The 16,326-nt window shown below is 39.9% G+C and overlaps 1 protein-coding gene across 1 annotated transcript in view; it reads left to right on the forward strand.

Moving 5' to 3' along the window:
• arid3c (AT rich interactive domain 3C (BRIGHT-like)) overlaps positions 1-15,186 on the forward strand; it is an 82,791-nt gene extending 67,605 nt beyond the window's left edge. Inside the window, exons 5-9 of the mRNA XM_036527793.1 lie at positions 9,501-9,684; positions 10,425-10,669; positions 11,903-12,202; positions 13,822-13,911; positions 14,939-15,186. Coding sequence (XP_036383686.1) covers positions 9,501-9,684; positions 10,425-10,669; positions 11,903-12,202; positions 13,822-13,911; positions 14,939-15,129 — 1,010 coding nt within the window. The 3' untranslated portion in view covers positions 15,130-15,186. The remainder of the gene's footprint in view (positions 1-9,500; positions 9,685-10,424; positions 10,670-11,902; positions 12,203-13,821; positions 13,912-14,938) is intronic.
• Positions 15,187-16,326: the final 1,140 nt, after the last annotated feature.

Here is a 16,326-nt window from a genome sequence, read left to right on the forward strand (position 1 = left end):
ACCAAAGTCATTAACCGGATAATCCAGACGGAGGGAGGCCAGGAGCTGTCTCTGGCTAAAGCCTGGAGGAATATACACACACTGGCTGCTTTGACCCCCACCAAAGACATACGCTTAGCTTCCCAAAGAACTGGGTGACAGTCCCAATGTTTCAAATTTTTACACTCTAGAATGGTGGGTGGGTGGGCAGGCAGCTGGTCAGAGGATTCGACAACCCCAGGTTTTTTTTTTTCAACACCATCTCAGCTACTTTAATTATTAGCAAATAAACTGGCAAATAAATCTCTCATCTGATACTTGCTTTCAAGCAAACTTGATTCATTGATGAGCACAGACCAGAAATAAACTTATATAAGACATTTTATTACCAGTTCAGAACAAATCACCATGGTACATCCATGATATGTAGCCATAGTACATTAACAAAACAGTGTTGTATTTGAAAGTAAAATATTATTTAAATACTTTGTCAAAACTCATTAACTGAATTAGTTAGCATGTTGATACTTTACTGTTAATTGTATGGCCGAGTTCCCCATGAAAACGATATCTCAGTATGTCATTACATTACAGTATAATGGTTATTAGCTGGACTTATATTTTAAGTTGTATTTGCAACCTGAAACAGATTGAACCCAATGGAGCTATTCAACAAAATTAAAAGGTTTACCTTTTAGGGTAACATTTTTGTGCTGATGACCACACAGTTGTAGATGACCACACAGACTGTCTAGTGGCATTGGAATCACACATCTACTAGTCAATCAGGTCAGTCAGGTCAAAAAAGGAAATCTCTAAAGCCAATTGCAGGTGACAATTCCATCACTCTGTAGGATTCAGACTAGGTCTGCTTTTAGCCTTTGGTTCCTAGTGGAATTGCACCATGCCAACGATACTCTCACAGAGTCCTTCCTGCCTACAGTACTTTGAAGTGTTGTGACTATAATTTAAAAAACTGAAATGAAAAGGATCAAAATGTCTGGTTATTCATGTGGGGGAAAGGGTGTGCGTATTCATGTCAGTGTGCTATTTTTGTTTGGCATATGTGACCCTTTGGAGTATCGGGATAAAGTTACTGGGAATGAGTATCATTCTCAAATCTCAAATCTCGCTCTCTTTCTCTCGGTAACCCCAGAATAGACTGGGTAGCATTTAGTAAAGCTATTTTGGGCAGGGTTCAGTTTAATTCACATTTAAGGATGGGGTATATCTTTCTAAGAAAAGAAAAATGTCTCAGCAGTTGAAATATTTTACATCTTGACACAAGTGCCAACAAGGAAGACTGTCACTTCTAAAGCATGTTACCAAGGCTCTACAGTATAGATCTCTCATTGTATGCCACCATCGATTGACTGCATCATGGGTCATTTTCAGACCTACAGGAAAGGCTCTAATGAACTAAATCACATTAATTTTGCTTCCCTTAATGGCTGTTCATAAATGACTACCCTTTCACAGCGGTGGTTACTGGAACTTGCCTATTCTTGCACAATATCTGCGGCAAGAATCACTACATTAACCAATATGACTGCAGGGAGTCCATTCAGAGAAAGTATTTTAATTATAACATCCACTCTGAGGAAAAAGTCTCATGTGGTTTTCCAGTAGGTCACAGAAAATGTTACCTGTACCACATATGGAACAAGGTCTGACCTTTTCATCCGTTCATTATTATGATTCAATTAGCCAGATTCAATCAAGGCTACCCCACATTTAAGTCATCCTGTGCAGTCAACTTAAACATCTATAAATGATCTAAATGATTAAGTGAATTTGTGTGTTATTTACTGCATTCCAATTTTGTGTCAAAATAACTTGCTATTTGTGCAGCTTTGTTCACAGTTTATTTCACAGTTTATCTAATAGATAAATGTCTATTACTTAATTGCTCATGGTTCTTTTTTCCACCAGTAATTTTATCTCTATCTTTTTATCTTTTATCAATAATTCTTATTTTACTATTAATAACTGCATATTAAAACAAAGTTCCCAAACTGACACTTTCTTTGTAAAAACAATCTTAATGAAAGTGTTTTTATGCAGTTTGATAATTGCTGGTAGTTAATTCTCTTGTGATTTTCAGTTTAAATTTCAAAACAAAAAATGGTGTCCTTTTCTCTCAGGTATTATATGTCCACATAAGACCACAGATTTTAGGTTTTCAGTCTTACTTGTGAAAGAAATGAAGTCTTCAGCCAAGGATGACAGTAGAATAACAACTTGACCACCCTTGATTGGTTTCACTTAAGCCTCTCTATGAAGATTTCCTGGGCTGTTCCCAGGAGGGTGGATAGGTTTACATGTCTGTTTCCCTTGAATATGAACGTTTTTATTAAAATATTTCTCCAGATTTATCTTCTGTCGGGCACAAATCAAAATCAATTCACTGAAGAGGTTCCCCGCTGCGTACAGCTTGAAAGTGAATTTGTGCCTTCCAACTCCGGAGTCCCCATAGGCAAGGCCGGGCAAAGAGGTCAGCGACCTCTGGGGTGTCCTCTGGCCCCCGTGATCATTAATCATAAGCTGCCAAATGGCAATCATTTGTCACAGGGACCTCTGAGCATTGAGATGGTAGTATCTCTTTTCAAATGAGGAAGGCTGGGCAGCCTGCTTCACAGCTTCGAGAACCGGAATCAGGAAGGCCCTGCGTATTTACATTGCTTTTAATGGCATCTGGCTGAAGGAGGCGGGGCCACACACGTAGTTACCACTTCAGACCATGGCAATGCTATATTCCAACTACAAGGGGATATTGTCTTTCTTTGTGTTTGTTTATGTGGGCCGTCAGCTCAGTTAATGATTTAATTGTGTTGTGCTGGTGTGTCTGTTAATGTTGATGAGGTGTTCCTTGTCCAGCGTGTTATGTAAGAAAAGGCACGCCTTTGCCAGAGTGTACACTTATTACAATGTCACTGACGTCAATTAGCATTATCCGAATCTTACAGTGCAATTTAATACATTATGCAGTCTCTCTTTATTCTGAAGAATCTCATTCATTTTCTCATGTAATGTTTTACACCATAGAGATTATTGCCTAGAAAGTAGATCTATTTTAGGACAAAAGATCTTTTCCTTTTCATAGATGTGAACACTACACTACACTACACAGAAGCTCAACATAGTTTTGTTATTTCTGTACAGTTACATTTACTCTAGTAGTGTTTGTAGAACCTGTGGAACCTCAGTAAGATGTGACATTTCTCTGAAATGTTCTCCTCTTGTCAGTTCTCATTTCTGGCGCCTGAGAAGATTAAAATAACTGACGTGACGTGAATGGTTAATGTTCACAGAAATGTTTGTCATATGAGCTGTTAATCAGTTACCCTGACAACCTTGCTTTAATTGATGCTTTAAGACTTAAAGAAATATGAAGATCATGAGCATGTGGCAAATTTGTTTTTAGCAGCCATTCTTGAAAAAGACTAAACTTGAACTTTTACAGGAGTGAATACAGAACTTTAAAAAGCGAAAAACAAAAGTGAATTCATTAATCGTGGCCTTTCCCAAGGGGGAGGTGATGGAGAAGACAGTGAATGAACAGAGTCAAATCTGAGGAAGGCTTTTGCTTTGTTTTCCAGAAACGAGTAATGGACTTCTTTAGTGTTCTGATCTTATATATCAAACGGGACAATAAAACTGTTCGCGTCTATTGTGTGCCGCTAAATATCCAGTTTGATTCATGGTTTCCTCAAGGTTAGAGTATAAATTGATTACACCCTGGACTGCATCAGCACTTTCACCTGAACTTTTGTTCCTCTGTAATTACCCGGAATAGCAGCACAGAGAATAAAAGGGCTGTTTGAGAGAAGCTTTAAGGACTGAATAAGTCTTAAATCGTTAGTCCACTAAATATACAGAAGACCTTTGATGTTACTACAGTGATGGGTTTAATATGTAGAGTACCTGACACCAAAATGTACTTTCTTAGTGCCCAGGACTTATTAATGTTCAACTTGAGTACCGCAGTGTAATCATTACTGTGACAAATCTTCTTCTTACTGGCCTGCACATTTTAGCAGAATTCCTTTTCTTGGTTACAAATCCATCTGTCAATTAATTTCCTCCTTTTCTGAGCAGACATCCATATTGAGAGCATCAAATAGGTCTATTGGTAATGTCAAAGTAAAATAAAAGGAACTACGTCTGATTATTTCCCAGTTATAAAGTGCAGTTCAGGATGATACAATAAGGATTTATTACCTGCAGAAAATGATTGTTGTCTGCCCTTTGTTTTTATGAAAAGCTTCTCTTTCCTTTTTCTGATAACTGTTTGAAAGCGCATGGCTGAGATCTCTGAGGCAGACCAAGCTAGAGTGGACCACTCTGCTGGTAATAAATTGAATTCGTATGGAAACACATCCTGTTGAATCTAATGACGAAAACTTTCACCATACACGGAGACTGCACATCTTGCAGCTCTGACAGTTTCACAGAGGACCATTAAAACTTGCTGGGGTATTTTTGGTTGTTTTTCTCTTGGTCTATTTCAGTCTGACGTCACCCTTGGGAGGGGATGTCTCTTTGCTTCTTCTTGACTCCACTGTCTGGGAAGTCGGCTAACTTCCCCAGCTTGTGTTTGCCTCCCTATGAGGGGGGAAAAAAGCCAGCCGAGCCCGTTGTTCTCCGTTTTGTTCGATTAAATGATTTAGTCAGACGCAGATGTTTTTTAGGAGTCGTGCGCATCATTCATTTCACGGTTTACCTCACCACACAAATAGAGAAGGCTGCCCGCTCCATTAGCTGAGCCAGGTGTAAACAGACCACATCAGCAAGCTGCGATTCCCTGGACGTCCTGGTGATTGCTTTGCATAGACTTCCTTTCCCACAATGCCCCAATTAAAGAAATTCTTACATGGCAGGTGGGTGATTTACCATTGGATCAGTGGTAAAATTGGTAGCGTGTGTTTCTCTGTGATTTGCAATCACTTACAGTCATAATGATCCATGGCCTATCATATTGTTTCTGCTGACAAAAGGTTGTGCTCTCTTTTATTGGGTATATCTCTTTCAGGGAATCGGAGAGACACATACGTCACCTAAGGTATTGAAAGCACATAAATCTCTTCTTAAGAACCTTGTCCAGGTTTGGATTCAGCCAGACAAAAGCTCTCAGGAGCAGACTTTTATTCATCAGCCCAATGCAGTACTTGTTTGGGTAGCGTTTCTGTGTTGTGATGAATAGCTGTTTTAAAGACCTATCTCAATAGTGTTTTCATTGTGATGGAGTTGATATTGTACATATTGTACCTGTTTTTTATTGCTTTTTTGGGAGGGGTAATGTCATCTGACATGAAAACTGAGTGTTCACACACACACTTTTGGTGTGTATGAGTGTGTATGAGTGCATTTGAGTGTGTTTGTCTCAAATAGGTATTGTCATGCAAACATGTACACATGTGTACCTTTTAAGCTGTCAGTGTGAAATATGTCTCAGGTATGTATGTGTGACCTGTTGTAGGTATGTTGTAACACAGCGCTGCATTTTACTTCTGAGTGGATAGTTGCACTTGTGAGTCAGTCTGCAACTGTGAGGTTGAATGATGTTCCACATCAAAAACACGATGGAGACCCTTTTCAACTGAAAAAAAAAAAAATTACTTGTAAAAGTTGAACTTTTCACTTCAAAGCATTTTACTTTTAATTTAATCTGTTATTGCTGTTTCTAAAAACATTCTTCAATGGCATTTTCAATTGAATAATGAAAATATTTTGTTATGTAATGTAATTATAAGAGAAATATCATGAAAAAAAATTTCAAGGGAAGTGTTTCAAAAATGTAAAACCCTCAAACCCAGGCCATCCCGAGTGATGACTGTAGCCAAATGCATGTGGTGTGTGTTATACTGAGGGCATATTTTCCAATCCTTATACCATACATATTTTTCTTCTGGTTTTCTCATTAAGGATTTCTTTGTTCCCCTTTGGGCCTCTATCCATCTTGGTTATATAATTAACATTAATCTCAACACTCATTCATCTTAAGCAGTTAAACAATTCAAATGTTAGCTGTTCATAAGAAAAATCAGCTACTGCTTAGGAGTGTCAAAAAAAGCTTCCAAAGGGGACTCAGAGTAGTACTTTCTTATTTAATGGCTTTCAGAAAATTCAGTGTAAGAGGTGGTGACATCAAATTCACGCCTTCAGTACAGGCCTAGCCCTGCTACTGAAATGAAACATGAAACATGTCATGTTCCCAGACTAAGAAAGTTTCTGCGGTTCACCAAAATGACAACCACCATTTTAAAAACAAAAACTATTCACTAGCCATGTTACAAATTGTATGGAAAATATAGCTGAAAAAGGAAAATCTGGTATGATTGTGTATGATATGTATCAAGTATGTGCTGTACATGCACAGGTAAGCATTCTGGACTGTGTCCTGAGCCTGCAACAAGGTCTTCGTATTCACTGGTGATCCCGTCTCAGGCCAACACTTTCTGTTAAGCGTTTTTGCTAAGAAACAACCTTTGTATGTTATTCATATAAAGACAGCAGTTTCTTTTGTAGAAAATATAGTTATCATTTGTCAGATCAGTGTAGTGTGCTGTTTATAGAAATGTTTCATGGTGAATGACTATACTGTGACACAACCTGGTTATTGAACAAGGGAGGCACCGGGCAGCTCAACTACATGTTGTCTGAGCTGTTTCTGTCTTTCATTCCAAACACGAGATATTCAATGTGCTTACATCCACAACAATTCCTACCTCCATACTTTTCAATGCAGATTTTAGTAACTATGCTGTTGTTTGCAGAGACAGTAAATACTTGTGAAATGTATTTTGAAATAGAACGTTGATACGCCCTACATTTTTCATTTCTTATCTAGGTGTCATAATCACTTGACCTCTAATTCAATTTGGTCAGTTTGTTCTGGGTATGTTTTATGACGCACGAAATTCAGTAACATAAATTTGAAAAAATGTTGCATTGTTCTTGATGTTCACGTTCTGTACTTATCTACATTCCCCGTGTAATTTTAGCTGTTCCCCGCACAGTACATTTAGTCCTTTCCAGTTTCTGTTTGTTCTTTTTGCCAGTGTCAAATCACATTTTTACTATATACCACTGAAGTTTCATGGTACTTTTTGTCCCTCATTGTCTTTATCTTTAGAAGCCAATTACTTTAGTGAGTTGGTTCTAAGAATCTTTAGGTTTTTTCTGTCTGTTTTATTATCTATTATTTATTAGCTATTATCTATTTATTACCTATCTTTCAGATTGTGTGTTTTCTTAGTGTTTTTAGTTGTGGCGTACCGCACATTCACACCTCGATTGTCATTCATTTCTCCTCTCAGCCTGGCATGCCCATTGTTTTTATTTTTTTGTGGTTATTATTTGAGTGTTTTTCATTAGGGTCACTTCTTCATCAAAATTAACCGTTGAAGCCCTTTAGACTTTTAGCATCAGAGGACACCTCGCTACAATATGGCTTGATATACTGTGATATACTGACAGTTTAGGTGAGGTTTAGAGGAAAAAAAGGATGGATTGTTTTAGGTGTTGCTACATTGCTTGAGATATAATGCCAGCATTGCCCTCAAGGACAGTGGGGGTAAATCTTTTATTGTAATGGCATCTCTCTGTTCACATGCCAGAGCGGCCAAATGGAGCCGTAATTACAAGGCTTAATTGATGTGTTTTTACCACCCTAGACGATACTTCTGCCCCCCGCCCTTTCTCTGTACAGTCCTTGTTGCTGTTGTTTGCACTATATTTCCGGGGTTATTGATTGCTATTATGGTAAATCCAATGGGCACAATAGAACTCTATCAGCAAAATGCAGGTTAATTATCTTGGGGTCAGCTTTCTAGTGTCCGCACAAAGCGCTGACCTCTCAGACATTACAACGCGCATAAAATTGTGTGGAGAAATTATTTCAGAGTCCTTTTACACTGCTAATTGAGGGCCAAGCTAAAGCCTATAAGACAAAAGATTACATTTTCAATTGCTGGTGATTATCTTTATTTAAAAGCATGAAAATTATGTTTTTCAGTGAGATATACTAGAATGCTTGTTATAGCTGTCGATGCATAACGGAAAATAATGCTTGTTTAACATTTGTTTTCAAATGACTTTTTTTGATATAGTAGTCAATTTTCATTTTCTCTCCAAACTTAATGGCAATTAGGTTTCTAATCAAGAAATGCAAGAACATTCAAAGTTTCTCAAAAGAAATTTGTGTCTGCACCAAATTACTTAGTTTACTTTTCTTGTATTGAGTGAGTGATGCTGAAAAAGAGCTGTTTCATAGACTTGGAGAATACCGCTATGCTGTTCCACTTGAACCAAGAAAAAGGGAAAAAAGCACAATGAAATTTCTTTGGAGTATTCTAAATTATAAGCTATAATAATACATTACATTTATGTCTAATAGCTATGTTAAAATGACAAAGAATTTAAGAATGTAAAATGCCCTCTCTGAATTCACAGTACTCAGTACACAGTAATTGCCTCTATTTTGTGAAGTGGTGAAGGTCTTCCCATTACAAAACCCCAAATCTTGCTTAGGCTGGTGTGAGAGTAGGCTTACCTTGAGATAATTTCATTAAATTTCATTGAAATAAAAACCTACTAATAGGAAGCTTATTCTAAATTTGTACTTGACCACAGCAATGATTTCCAATGGACCCGTTGCTTGTGGTAATTTTACAAACTTAGTGCTACAATGTGTGTGAGTTTGCTGTAAAGGTCGCTTATTTAATTGCAGTGTATTGAGTTGACTTCATCATTTCAAAGAAAACTATTTGACTGTCCTTCAAGGATATTTGGAAATCTAAGACATTCCATTTCCTTTTATATATCACAAAATTTACCTGAACACTCTATTTAAAATGTGTGTTTTGAAAGTATGTTCCCTGAGCTTTTAAATGCCTTGTCACTTTGCTTGAATTGACATGACTAAAGAATGTTTTCAGCAGTTGCATATCTTACATTCCCTAGCCTCAAATAAAAGATACAGCAGCAATTTCACAGGTTCAAAAGAAGGGCAGATTTAGAATTCTGAAGGGCCACATCCTTTTGTAAACTGTAATAATCAACAATATGACAAACAGACAAACGCACAAAAGATGTGACAAACAAACAGGTTTCATGATACACTCGTTATTAAAGCTGTAAAATGCACGGACATTATTTTAATGAAGCCATGTCACCTAAGCAGGGACCTTCAATTGTAGACTTAATCAGGAGCTTTTTACTGAAGAGTGGCACTTGCCTCTTTCCATAACTCACATTGTCTGTGCAAATGTCGATCTGTTGATAAAAAAGGACATGCACATTCATGCTGTACATCGTTCATCCCTGTCTAAAAGAAAGTATTTATGTAGAAAAATTATTTTTGAGACTCCTTTTAAAAATAATATTTCCCATTACCAGGGGCGCGGGGCTTTTAGACATTTTACTTAGCTCAGATTAATTGGCCTTATGGCCAACCGAGAGGCCTGTCGATGGACTGGAGTTAATTGCATTGATTGTGGATATTGTGCTTGTTTCTGCAGGGACTCCAGTGAATCGGATTCCTATCATGGCCAAGCAGGTGTTGGACCTCTACACTCTCTACAAGCTTGTCACAGAAAAAGGCGGCTTAGTGGAGGTCATCAATAAGAAAATATGGCGCGAGATCACCAAGGGCCTAAACCTCCCTACCTCTATCACCAGTGCAGCTTTCACCCTCCGAACACAGTGAGTACCACCTCCGAGGCCCGTCCAGGGGAAGGGCCATCTGTGGACTAGGAGAGACAAGAAGCATATGGAATAATCATTTTTTCAAGGCTTTGAAGAAGCTCAAAAGGACAGAATGATGCTGGCACATAATCTTGTGTTATCAACACAAAATCATTGTATTCTTTTTAGATGTACACAAGATTGCTGCTGTATTTAAAAGAGTATAATCCTGCAGACCAGTTTACCAGTTTGCTCAGTGATAGAGATACAGTTTGTGCATGTCTGTGTCATCAAAACACCTAGCAGTAGTCTCAAAAGCATATCTAACTAGCAGATAGTTACATACTCGCTTTTGCAGACACTTAATAGAAATAATGAGTATTTTCGGTGGAGGTGGTGTCTATTCTCCTGTTAATATCATAGCAATATGGGGGATAATTATAGTGCTGCCGCTGGCGTGAGCAGCCCCGACCACAATGAAAAGCAGAACTTGTTTGCACAAGTCACTCTTCAAGACTGTCATTTAAAGAGATTACATCATCACCAAAGCAGCTAAATTCTTCCTTTACACCAGTCAGCCGCAAGTAAATGCAATCCCATACCATGAACTGCCTGTAACCGATCAAATTAAGGGAGATCAGTGAAGCAGCAAGTTGCAGCGAATACGATTAAACAACAGTACAGTGCAATTTAAATGTAGTGTGAAATGTGTAAATGTGTAAAATGTCTTGTTTTTTTTTTGTCTGATTGTTTGACAGGTATATGAAGTACCTTTATCCTTACGAATGTGAAAAGAGGGGGCTGAGCTCCCCGGGCGAGCTTCAGGCAGCTATCGACAGTAACCGGAGGGAGGGGCGCAGGCAGAGCTACGGCTCGGCCATGTTCAACTACTCCCCCGTGGGGACGCCCACCATCCTCTCCTCGCCCAAGATCCAGATGCCCCACATCTCCATGCCAACCCCCAACGGCAGCCACATCACCCAGGCGTCGGCCATCAAGAAAGGTGACAGACTCGGACAGATCCTCTCGTAGATCCAGCGCTCGCACGAGCCCTCATCAAAGCTCGATGTAGTCACCGTAGGTGGGCGTACCTACAAAGCAGGGTCAATTTTTGTTGATCTTGGTAGATATACTTAAAGGTAGGATTAGAGGATGTCAACGTTTATTTCTGAAGCACGCCATACCCTTAATTATGGCAACAGAATATAAATTGATCTGTACAGATGACCCCCAGTAAGATTTGCTCTCGCGCTTACACTCCAATGATTTAGTGACAGTGCGGTGACAGATTACTAAATTGCTTGTTGGCACAAACCATCATCTGACAGCCAGGTTCGATGTTTACACGGCATGTGTCGTCCGTGTGTCCTTTGGTGAAAATGAGGGCAGGGCTTCTTATCAGATCTCGACATTCTAATTAAGCACTGTCTAGTATCACCTGACACAAGTACACAATAAAATGCAAAAAATATTTGTGAAGTACAATCAGTGTGAAAGTAAAGGTGGTCAAAGACATGAAGGAGTATCCACAAAGAACCTCCATAAGCCTTATAAGTGTGGGTTAAAGTTATTGTTCCATATACATTTCACAGACCCTTCAGATGATTTTGTGTCTTAATATGTAACTTATTATTATCATTTTGCAAATGGGGCACAAATACCTACTGTGTGTTCTCATATATAAACACTGATGATGAAACCATCATGAAGGGAAGTGTCGATGTTTAAAACCCTTTGAATATGAAAATGGTTAAGGCCCCTATTTTGTGTATGAAAGGCTGTGCGTGTCCATGTGGTGAATCACATGGGCATTATGGTGATTCCTATCCTTGCTAAGAGGAAACATCTTGTAAGACTTCCTCAAACCCTCACTTCTGATTTCCGTATCACACTGGAGAGAGGACCACAACATGAAGAACATGGGATTCCTTCCAGTGGCCTGTTTGATAGGACATAAAAACATAACAAGTAGGGAAGCAAATCATTCTGCCCAGCCTATTGTCTAGAGTGTGTCTAGAGCTGTGTCATGCCTGGTCGTGTGAATGTTGTAAGGGTCTCTGCTCTCATTGGGAATTCTGATGGGCTGCTCCATGCAAGAGTGACATCCAGCAGAGTGTTGGTTTTAATGCTATGTAAATGACAATATAGATGAGTATAAATGGCCATTGCCTTCGTAGCACATGCACATTATGGTCTGATCTCACAGGCAGTCTCCTACCCTCTCCCACCACTGCAGAAGACTCCATGCTGTCCAGCTGCATGACCAACCGGATGTCCATCCCCGCCTCGCTGGCCGGGCACCACGTGGCGGCGGCCCAGGCAGTGGCGGCCCAGGCGGCGGCTGCGCAGGCGGCTGCAGCCGCGCAGGCGGTGGCCCTGGAGCAGCTGCGGGAGAAGCTGGAGTCCGGCGAGCCCCCGGAGAAGAAGATGATGCTCATGGCTGAAGAGCAGCAGAGGATAATGCAGCACGCCCTCCAGCAGAACCTTTTCGCCATGGCAACCCAGCTGCCCATGAACATCAAGCTCAACAACAGAGGTGAGGGGGGGGAGGGTCTGTCAGACATCCACTGGAGGAGGTAACCACTGACATGAGCAAAAAGCCATTGCTGTAGAGTAGAATATGGGTATACTGGATTTTAGGATGGCTTTAGAGTACAGCATTAGCTTATCGATGTGCCAATGGGAAGGTTTGTTTATTTTGTGCATTTCAGTTAGTGTTCTGTCAAATTTTCCTGCATATGATTGCTTTTACTTAGTTTAGCTTGGGATGGGCAGTTTTATCCTTAGACTCTTGGAGTTTAGAGTTATGTTATTATTATAACTGGGTTTAAGTGAACTTTATGTCCACGTAATGGCTACAATTAAACAATTAAGATCTGAGGTAGAACAAAATGGAGCTGACACTGCAGATAGCCAAGGCTGTAACTGCCATCTGTAAGTGGATGAGGAATGAAGGAAAATACCTTTTACTAGCATGAGTCTGTTCATTCCAATTAACCCACAGTTTAACCTTTTATAAATGTTCCAATGTAGCTACCAAGGTTTTTGATAAAGCAGAGCTAGTATATTACACGGTGGATATGGGCTTATCTGTAGTATGTCAAGAATGCGTTGTGAAGTATCAAAGTGAAATATTGAACTACCAGCTGACACTTAATCCATAAAGAAATCTGATGTCAGCTGTCATTTGATGTCTCCTATACAGATGTTATGAAGAAATACCATTCTAGCACCAGGGGCAAAAATACAAGATTTCTCTAGCATGCTGCCGTCTACTCTGAATTTGATGGTTCCAGTGCGTGTGTGGAGTAGGACAAGCAATAAGTCATACATTACTTAATAACAGATTCCAGGGAACAATGAGTGCCCTATCTGTTCATGTGTGATATCATTTTTTCTGCTTGACTGCCTCCCTCATATTAGTCATAATTGTCGGCTTTACACTTTATATTTGATGAGAAAATGAGTTATAATTTTTCAGAGGTTGATTGTACCATGCCCGTCTAGCTTTGGCGCAGATATAAATACTGTAATTTAAAGATGACATCCAAACACTATTATTCTTCAAGACACCAGGGGTTCTCTCAGGCTCCTCCTTTTGGTTCCACTGTTTTGGAAGGAAAACTGAGCTACGAAGAGAAACGTCTCTCTCATGTTTTCTGTAGTTCAAAGGCTAGTTTTTTTCATTCATTTAAGAAAGTAAAGAAGAAATGCCTTTGGAAATGTCAGTTCAAAACTTCATTAATATCCATACTCCTGTAGGGAGGATAACACTTTTGATGAAGCAACCAAAGTTACACGTATTAAAAAAAAAATCCAAAAATGTTGTTATGAACATAAGACTATATTGTTAAATGAAATAAGGTAACACTAATGTAATGATGAGAACTTGTGATCTTACCTCAAGGGTCTGTAAGTTATCACACTGTTCTTCTGTAGGGCACTGTATACAGAGATAACCGGTAAGTATAAATGGATGTTATTTCTTTGACAGTTCTCTTTCCTTCCAGACCCTTTAATAAACTGCTCCTTATCCTGTCACTCATGAGTTATCACCGATATTCCGCCTCGTTCTCCTCTGGCTTCTTGTGTTCTTTTTTTTAAATGCTCATATTGAGTTTTTCTCTCTCTCCCTCTCTGGCTCCTTTTTGACAGATGATAGACAAGAGACTGCATTGAACCTGTCTACCAACGGCATTAGCAGCATCAACATGTCAATAGAAATAAATGGAGTTGTCTACACAGGTAAATAGAGGGCCGTTTGCTGATGTAATTGCAGGCAGGAAATTCAATAAGTTATAGCAGCACCCCTGCGCCCAGTCCTCCACACAATTTGATGTCTTTGCTATAAAATCCATTGTAATGAAGTGGCAGTCCAATAGAGTTAAAAAAGTTAAATATCTCAGAATTGGGCCTGTTGATTTGGGGTCGATGGGGCTTATTGTCTTACGTGCCAGGAGAAAGAGCGCTTGTTTTAGCCAGAGACGGAGCCTGTGCCTCTGCACTGGGGACTGTAATTACCCGCAGATAGGCCATTCATGTTGCCTCAGAGGCCTATTGGAAACTTGCAGTGGGAAAACATGACTTGAGTGGCTCTCGTCTCCCAGCGTGAGCCGCTCCTAATGCCACGGGCCTGAGAGTCAGAGACGAGAGCGTGTCCAGTCGATCCCGTCACAGGTTAACTTTAATCGCATTTCTGATTGTTTGGCGAGCTGATGGAAATGTATCGGAAATGTAAAAGGTTTTGACAGAGTCCGCGGCGGTCAGGCGTTCATATTTATAGCGATAACGCCACACACTTTCTGAAGTCTAGAAAAAAAAAAACCATCTTGTTTTTTGTTTTTCTGCTGAATGCAGCTGGTCACATAAAGAAAGCAACCCTGGACCACGGGTGTTATCTCATTTATAACATCTGCCTGCCAGGATTTTTCATTTATTGAAAGACAATGTAGCCGGCTATTTAACTAAATATACTACTAAAATTATTGACCTGTTTTAGCCACATCAAGAATTTTTTTTTCAGTTTTCTTCATGGGGCTGGATCAGAACAGGGCCACTAAGTCATGGTCCTAGGGGGCCCCAGTACAGCCCGTTTTACAGTCCCATCTAACCCACTAGCACTTTCTAAACTGGAGAGGGAAAGTCATTTGGTACAATTTAGACTTAATTCAGTAAGTTCCTTAAGTGCCTGGCTGGAGAGAAAGCCTGCAGATGCTGGGTCCAACCTGGGACCAGTGTTTCCGCTGACACCCCTCTCCCCCTCGGCCCACAGGTGTCCTGTTTGCTCGGAAGCCAGCCATTCCAATGATGCCAGGAAACAACAGGAGCAGCCACCACAGCTCTCAGGGAAAGACCAGCCCGGGGCCGTCTGCGCACATCCAACCGTCCTCCTCTTCCTCCTCCTCCTCCTCCTCTTCCTCCTCCTCAGCTCACAGAGAGGCCACTAGCAACTCCTCCCCGTGAGCGATCTCCTCGCCCCCGCCCAGCAAACCGCTCCTCCAATCTAAACACGCCAAGCAGTCCCAGATATCAACAAACAGAAAGCCCTCTATGTTTTCCAAGCTGGATCTTTTTTTTCTTTTTTTTTTAACGTTCCCAAGTTCCTCCGAAAAAAATCAAATGTTTATATACAAAGGAATATTCTTCCTGAAAAAGAAAAAGAAAAAAAAAAAAACAAAGAAAAATTATATTCTACTTAATTCTGAACAGCAGCTTAGGGAAAGACCTCAAGAGTATACATGTGCGTACATATTGAAGAGTAATTTCTTTCGAGATTCTCAGTGGAGCAGTTTAAAGGCCGTGGTGAGAAGAGGACCGCATAAAGCGGCGGGATGACTATGAGGAAGACATGTGGAACTCTGTACGCTTCACTGTCAGAAGACCGGGTTGCTTATGTTCACCCTCTGCAAAAACTGTGGTTGATGATGCATTTTTATTGGCTTTATTACCACTGACCGCATGGGAGCACATTTGTCAAATGATTTCACTAATCTTAAAATCTATAAACTATTTGTTATGAGTAAAACAAAGCAGGAAGTTTCTGCTCTCAGCTGATACCAAAGAAAAAAAAACATATTAACTGATCAAGAAAAAGTTATGTAATATCGCTCGGTATGAACAGAAATGATTAAATAGGTTTTCTATTAGATTTTTAAAGATATAGATGCACAGAGACGAGAGTAGCTGCTTTGAAGAATCTGTTCTAGAGGTCGCAGGGTTAGTTCACTGTTAATGGGGAAAGTGACTAAGGTGACATTGACAGGAATCCTGTACTTTAGGGCAAAGCACATACCGCTGAAAAAGGGCACATCAACAATCAGAGACGTTAATGCCATTGCTTGGTTTTCTGTTTCGCAAGCAACATGTCTCAATGATGTAACACTGACTGAGAGGAACGCATTTTAACCAAACTGGCTTTCTGTTGACATATTGGTTAATATGGCATGACAATTGCAGCATCAGCAATGATATTTAAGACAGGTAGTTCTTTATACCAATGCCTTCCTCTTATGGTAAACCAGCTAAATGGCACACCGGCAGCATTGCTTCATTGCTGGCTGCGGCCAAGAGCTGTTACAAAACTTGTTCCTTGTGGTAGTGTAATTCTGGGGAAATTGCATGCCTCTTTTCAGACATCTGCTGTGCTTTATGAACAGATAC

This window comes from Megalops cyprinoides, chromosome 4 (assembly GCF_013368585.1).
Source record: "Megalops cyprinoides isolate fMegCyp1 chromosome 4, fMegCyp1.pri, whole genome shotgun sequence".
NCBI lineage: Eukaryota > Metazoa > Chordata > Actinopteri > Elopiformes > Megalopidae > Megalops > Megalops cyprinoides.